This window comes from Telmatherina bonti, assembly GCF_933228915.1.
Source record: "Telmatherina bonti genome assembly, chromosome: 13".
NCBI classification, from domain to species: domain Eukaryota; kingdom Metazoa; phylum Chordata; class Actinopteri; order Atheriniformes; family Telmatherinidae; genus Telmatherina; species Telmatherina bonti.
Genome location: NC_136611.1, coordinates 25,024,418 through 25,031,669, shown reverse-complemented (window position 1 = coordinate 25,031,669; position 7,252 = coordinate 25,024,418). Strand labels below are relative to the sequence as shown.

The 7,252-nt window shown below is 43.0% G+C and overlaps 1 protein-coding gene across 1 annotated transcript in view; it reads left to right on the top strand.

Annotated features, from left to right (window-relative positions):
* Positions 1-915: 915 nt before the first annotated feature.
* Positions 916-7,252, top strand: part of LOC306764850 (tetratricopeptide repeat protein 28-like) — a 121,013-nt gene continuing 114,676 nt past the window's right edge. The window contains exon 1 of the mRNA XM_079252134.1: positions 916-1,083. Coding sequence (XP_079108260.1) covers positions 1,057-1,083 — 27 coding nt within the window. The 5' untranslated portion in view covers positions 916-1,056. The remainder of the gene's footprint in view (positions 1,084-7,252) is intronic.

The window sequence follows — 7,252 nt, the reverse complement described above, 5'->3', positions numbered from 1 at the left end:
TGTCCTTTATAAATCTTGATGAATGGAACAGAGCAGCTCGTCGTTAGAATCACGGCTTACACATTTTGTTGGAACCTTTGGAAGTGTCAGCAAACCAGATCACAGTCCGCCTCCTGTCTGGGCGGCACCCTCAACCGGGTGCGTAAATGTGGAGCGCACTTTTTTTTTGGAAAGTGTGAGGCCGGCGGCGCTATGACCCTGGTGCCTTTTGCCTTCTCAGCGCCACTGCTCCAAGTCTGTAAACTGCGAGGCTGGAGGCGCGCAGGGGAGGAAGTCACCAGAGAGCTGTAGTCCAGTTTGTTGCTGTTGCAGGAATCAGGGTTTCCTTCCAGCTCCTCACAGAAATTCCAGGGATTTTTTTCGTATGTACGTGTGTGTGCGTGTGTTTCTATGTACCCCCTCCTTCACACGAATGTAATCTCAGTGCTTGTCGCGCCGTCTCCACCGGGCTCTGACTGTTTCTCCAGTGGTACTTCCAAAAGTGTATTTCGACCACTGGGAAAGGAAATTTGGTCAAAGTGATGAATATTTTTCCGTTTTTGGCACACGTTTCGTCTTCCTTTCGTTTCCTCTGGATCGTGGAGGACAAGTCGGACATAGTTTATTCATACTGTTGGACTAATTGTGTAGCCTAAGAGGGACGACCTCTTTTTGAAAAAGTTCAAGAATATTTTATTTTCCTCTCACACCGTCTGGATTGGTCCCGGAGGCGCCGATTTTGCGTGGGGACGGAGTGGGTTAACGGAGCCACACTTTGGATTTACGCACAGGAACCCTCTATCCAAACATTGCCAGTCATCACTGTGTGTCTGCGATTTATTCTCTGACTTTAACTGTGGATTTAACCGCTGTGTGATTGCGTTGACTGTGCTGTCGCCCCCAGATTGCCGCAAAGCTCAGACTCGCGCACGCACTATCATGCATCGCTTCTTGGAGAAAATCTGCTGCAAAATCGAGGGAAGTCGAGAGGCAGCATGACTTGCGCTCTGGATTTCTTTAAATCTACATTCCATTCTCATATAATATCTTAATGCTGTTCCATTTTGGTTTACAAATATGATGAAATGGCAGCCCCGGAAGAAGGTGAGTGATTGCTTTTTTTTTTTTGTTTGTTTTTGTTTTGGTCATTTTTCAGTTATAACGATTAAGAAAAACCTAGTATCACAACTTGAAAAGAGGAGGCTCGCTCTGTTGGCTACAGATGATACCAATATAGCAGCAATCATAACTCCACTTAATTAAATGATACTTAATTGCACCCAAAGCGGTTAATACCTATATATGTAAGTTTGTCCAGTTTTCCAGTTTGACAATGCTATTCGTGCGCTTTCTCTCCCACTTTGTTGCACTCAGATAATCTGCGGTCACGCATGATTCTGTACATAACTTATCCAGTATTTCTGGCACATTGTTCCTGCATATCATGGGATTTAAAGTTTGTGGTGTGGCTAATGGCTGTGTTTACGCTTTATACTGCTCTGATCTGTATGCTCACGTGTTCTCTAAGTCAATTTAGCATCAGACAGACGGGCCTACATTCTTAATCTGGGCTAATCAAGACATCAGTGATTAATGGAACTGGGAGGGAGCCTCTCGAATCGTGGACACTCAGTCTGCACTGTGGAGCCCAGTGTCTTAATGGAGACTAAGAGTTAGATTAAAGATATAAAATGAAACACACTGCAGTTTATGCTTGTAAAAGTTTCTTGAATGAGAACCGGCACCTTTCTTAAATAAGCTGTTCTTAAGGAGAGCTTATGTTAATAATTACAGATACATTTTCCCCTTCAAGTCTGTTGTTTTTGCTGCCTCCTACTCTGCAATTTTCAAAGCCTTTGGGTATTACAGAATGGAAAATATCTGAAAATCATCTGGGGTCTATAAAAAAAAGGGTAGCACAAAATGTAAGGGCTGGATTTTTACCAGCAGGGGGCACCTATCTGTCAAGAAACTGCCTTGCAGAAGAAGGCTGTAACTGGTCAAGAGTCATAGCGAAACAGAAAAATGCAGGCATGAGTAATGTATTGAGCATTTAACAGCATGGTGGTGATGTTCTGTCTTTTTAACAGCACCATACTGTATTGAGGGCACTAACAATCAATGAAACTGTGTAGCTGCTGTTATTAGGACTAGTTGTAGTAATGTGATATAAGTGACCTACAGTATTAGATTGATGCCTCTGGTGTTTTTTTTTTGTTTTTTTTGCATCAGGTGTCAATAATTTCATCCTGAAAGATGAGATGTAAAATGGGAATTCAAAGTAGGCTGTGTTCTGTTGAATTATCAACGGGAAGCTAATGCTTTGTGGATGTCCTAATGATTCCTACAGCTGTGCAGTCTATCTCCCAGAGTCATCCATGAGACCCCCCTTTGAGGGCTGAAAGCCTTTTCTTTGCTGCAGGAACTGATTGCTAGCCACACTGCAGTGTGCTCAACTTGAAAATATCTTAAATGTTACACTGCCCTTCACTGATTATTTTTCCTGATCTTCACCAAGCGGAACACACCAGATCACCATTTTGGTGGCTCCAATCAAGAAAGAAAATGGTTACTCTCCTGTGTGATGTTGATTAATTAACCTGTTGGCAATGTTGCATGCAGGATGCATATGTATGAGCGTAAGCACTTAAAGCAGAAAACACAGACCCACGGGGCAGTGTTCAATATTTAGAATTACTTGCCATTCACAAAGTGTTCTTCTTTGTTTTGGTGCATGTCTGACATTGTCCCTGTACCTCAATATCTCATTCACTACTGAGGGTGTCCTCTAACTAAGGTACTACAAATAGCAGGCAGGACAATGGAATCCAGAAAATAAAAAAAAAACTTAAAAAACAGCTTTTCTGCTCCACGTTGTAAAGAAAGCAATTTCTTTTGAATGCCATGTCCCCTTTAGAAAATGTAGCCATAGTGATTCACAAGAGAGCCTCAATTTTCCTTCTTCTTGCCTTATCCTTATCAGCTTTTTAATCTTTTTCTATACTACACTTATAGAGCGATAGGAATCAATAGGAGGTGGAGGAGTATTATATTGATTCAGGCTGAGTGTTCAGTCTTCCTCATAATGGATTACACAAATGAGTCAAAATTACAAATGTATAATGTTGAAGAGTGGAGAGCAGGTTCCCTCAATGCTGCTGGCGGCTCGCTCTGTTCGGGAAAACAGAATGGGAGTAGAGAGGGTTGTGTGAACAACTTTCTCTCTGATTTGATGGAGTTTCTCTGAACAGCTGGGCTTATCAAGAAAGACGGTTTTAACATCACAGAAATGTGTTGTGAAGCTAAGATGTGATATTTAGGGTTTTTGATAAGTGTGTAAACAGTGGGCACTGCAGCCCTTTGTGCTTATGCTGCAACTGAGGAAAAGAAGCACAAGAAAATATGTCCAAAGCTCTGCCATGAGGGAGAGGTAACTTGGTGATATAGGTTAGAAATGGCAGCACATTTAGACCACGAGGTTGAAATAATTTTAAAAACTGAGGTTGTTCTGATTGAATTAGGTTTTTGGATGTATGTAGATGTGCCTGGACTTTAATAGTGGATTCCAGTAACTTTAGAAGTTTCATTTTTCTTGTACAAGCATTTCTTTTGCTAAAAATGCTGCTCTTTTCTTTGCTGCTGATGTGTTGTCAAGTCAGGATCATCTCACGCTGTTTTCAGAAGAATTGCTCACAAGCTGTTAATATACTGCATAGACTCATATTACAAAGCTTGGCTCTGCATTCGCAGCTCTGATCATGCCTCGTGGCAGTGTGACCAAGTCAGAAGGAAGTTTCTGTTTGTTTTTGTGGTCATGCCAGATGTTTCTGCTGGTTCCACGCAGTTGACATAAGGTCTTCTCACCTGAGAGGGACAGGAAGGTCTGTTCATGTTTCACTGGTCAGACATACTGGGAGCTCTGACTTTCCATCAGCAGGCGTATTCTTACATCTCTGACCGTGTTCATTGGCTTTTTACCTCTGGGATTTTTCTCATGCTGCTTTTCCTCTGATTTTTTTTTTCTTCATTATTTATGAGCTCACTGATGGGGGGAAAGGGCTATTACCCCCTAGTACTCCATCAGTCCTTGTGACGTTTCATGGCTGGTAGCAGCACAACAGGTTTTGAAATGCATTTACAGCAGGGAAAACCCGTCAGGCTGTGAAGAACAGCGCCGGAAGACACACATCAGAGGAGAGAAGAAAGCTGGCAAATCTGTCGCTGGAGGGAGGAGTGACTAGAGAGAACCTGAGAGTGCAAAGATTGAGATATGTCAGGGAACAAATGGGTGGAGGCTAGATTGTAGGAATGTAGGATATACAGAGATATATAGGTGGATATTACAGGGAAGAATGGAATTGTTGACAAGCTGGAGACACTGATAGAATTTGAGATTGTTGGACTTTGAGTAAAAGAAAATGGAGGATTGGATGCTAGAGAATGAGATGGTGCAGGTGATTTTAGAAGTAGGTAACCCTAGAGAGATGCAACCAGGATAATTAATGACAGGGAGTGATAGCACCTGCTGTTCCTGATGCTGTGCAATATTTACAGCCCAGCATGCCAAGTGGAAGGGGATGTGGTTGCGTGTCCACCCCTTCAGCCCATCCTTCTAGGCTGTGATTAGATAGGGCAGGGGCGAGGGATTGGGTCAGGTAAGGAAGGCAGCGCAGCAGCGCATCTGATATTTATATGCTGTACTCGCTCTGTTAATCCCTGACCACTGCTTCCCTTTGGGAGAGATGGACAGAGATGGAGGACAGAAAGAAAAGCTTCCTGGAAAACTAAGCTTCCCATTCTGTTCCTGTGATGCAGCATTTTGCAGTTTGCACAACCTGCAGAGACGTGCTCGCTAAAGTACTCTTGGGATTCTACTGTCAAAATACAACATAGACAATGGAGACTTTGCCATTTTACCCATTAATCCTTATATCTGGGACCTCTACTGTGAAGGGTGGGATGGATTTTTGGATTGCTTGTAGTCAATCCAAAAATTGATTTATGTGTAGAACAGTCCGTTTGTAATGTTTCCCCCATGCCTCAGAGCCCTCATTTGATTTGCTACACCTTTCCTTTTCCCCTCAGAGCTTCTTATTGAGCAAATGGACCCATGTTTGAGTTTATTGAGGTCATTGTTCCAGGGGTGTGGTCAGCTGCTCTTGGGGCTCAGGAGGTGCCTGCCTCTGGGTGCCTCCGCACTGAATAAAGCAGGCTTGACTTGATGGACCACATCAATTGGAACTTATTTCCTTGTTCTGTGAGGTGGAACAGTCCTCTCCTGGATTTAAGCTCAATTCTTTTCATTCTTTTCATTGGTTAAGCTTCTGTTTTGTGCAGTCAGATGTCCATACACTGCAGACAGACTGTTTCAGACACAAAATAGATAAAACCAGTTTTGAATAAGGACTGTCAGTGGCAATAGAGTTACTTCCCTTCGGCATATGGCCTGAAAAACATGCATACTTTCCCTGTTTCACAACATTTATCAGAGTGCAGCTGCCAAAACCACAGTTCCTACATTCCTCTTTAACGCCACACGGGACCGTTTCCAGTGGGCATTGTATCAGGCCCGGTCCTGCAGCTGTCTCAACCCATGCAGCCTGTGTGTTGTGACAGACATTAGTTTCTAGTGTGTTCTAAAGACCTGTGATCCAGCCTGGATGGAGACATGTGAAGAATACCACTAATACCCCCATGCCTCATACTGATGCCCCTAAATCCCACTAATTCCATCTCTTCTTTTGTCAGAGATGAGATTCATAAGCTCTTCTTTGAAGGCTCAATTTTCCAGGAAAGTGTCCTTAGCTTAGCAGTTCGGCCAGGACTAGCACTTCCATTCTTTGGATTGACAGCTGGCTGGGCACCCCAGTGGACAGTATTTTGTCCAAGAAGATATTACTTATGAATATAAGTATGAAAAAGCCTAACTCACCCATCTCCTGGATCATCATCACCACTGCCCACTTCGAGGATTGGCACATGAAGAAGGGAGCACATTATTAGTTTAGGATTGCTTCTTATTGAGTTTCATGAAGAAACACTACACTTGCTGTGCCATGTTTATGCATTAAATCAGTTCATTAGACGCACAAACACACTGACATCCAGCATAGTGCCTTTCCATGGGTCAAAGAAACCACCAACCTCAGAAGATTGTTTTAGTTCCCCTTGCTTTCACTTTGGCCCAACTGGCCTTGCTTTGCTTGACTTTTCTCGCCACATTGGACATGGTGTGGCTAGCAAAGAAAGGTTTTACTGCTGGCTGTAAAATCCAACAGTAAGGAATGAGAATCCTTGCTTATCACGACCCACTGAGCTTTTTCCATCTCCCTCTTTCCTTCTTGTAAGTTTGGGTATATTTACATGAGAGTTATACTGGGTTATTTATGCCAGCCATATGTTTATAGTTGCTAAGATATGTGGACCGGGAGCACTGCCTTTTTCTCCTCGGTGGGTTTGTCTCCTAAGGGAGACTCATGATTTCAGCTTCCTTAACAAGGCACGCAGACAGGTGGTGACTGACAGGCACATGGAGATGGATTCAGTAATGAGGAGCGCAGAACAAACCTCTGTGGTTCACCCCCTCATGCCTCTTCTCCTCAAATGATCTCATGCCTCATATATTTTATATATTCAACCAAGGTTTCTGTTACAGGCAAATAGAGATACTTCTAGTATCCCTGTACCACTTCTGTTTACTGCAACATTACCTCCTGTTGTGGATATTTTAGTGGTTGTTTGTGTCTTTAAATGAGTACTGTTTTGTCTGCATGTAGCCTACAGCACACCTGTGATTTCTACCTAAATGTGTACCTTTCCCCACCAGCCTCAATACGGCATTACAATTTTCTTGGAAAAAGTAGTTTAAAAAGAGATGTAACGTGTCTGTGGGTCCATGAATGTGTCAACTTGTTTCTCCTGATATATTTCTGCATTCCAAGATGTCCTTTTTTATGTTTGTCTTGAAGTCTCTTGGAAAACGGTTGTTCTGACAGTGAGCGATATCCTGATGTCTGATAGTTGATTGATGGAAACTGCTTTATATTATCATCCATCAGAGATACTGAAATAGTTCCTCCTCTGTCTCTTCTCCAGCTTGTTGTTCACCTCTTCCACGCCTGTCTCTTGATCTGCACTCCTGAGAGTGGGGTCAGAGGCCACATTAGAGTATGTATTGTTCAGCAGTCAAGAGAGAGCTCCACTTACCACTGTGAAATCTCAGGCATCAGCGCTGTCGTTGCTATTTAGAAATACTGCGTGAGGCTGAGTGCTG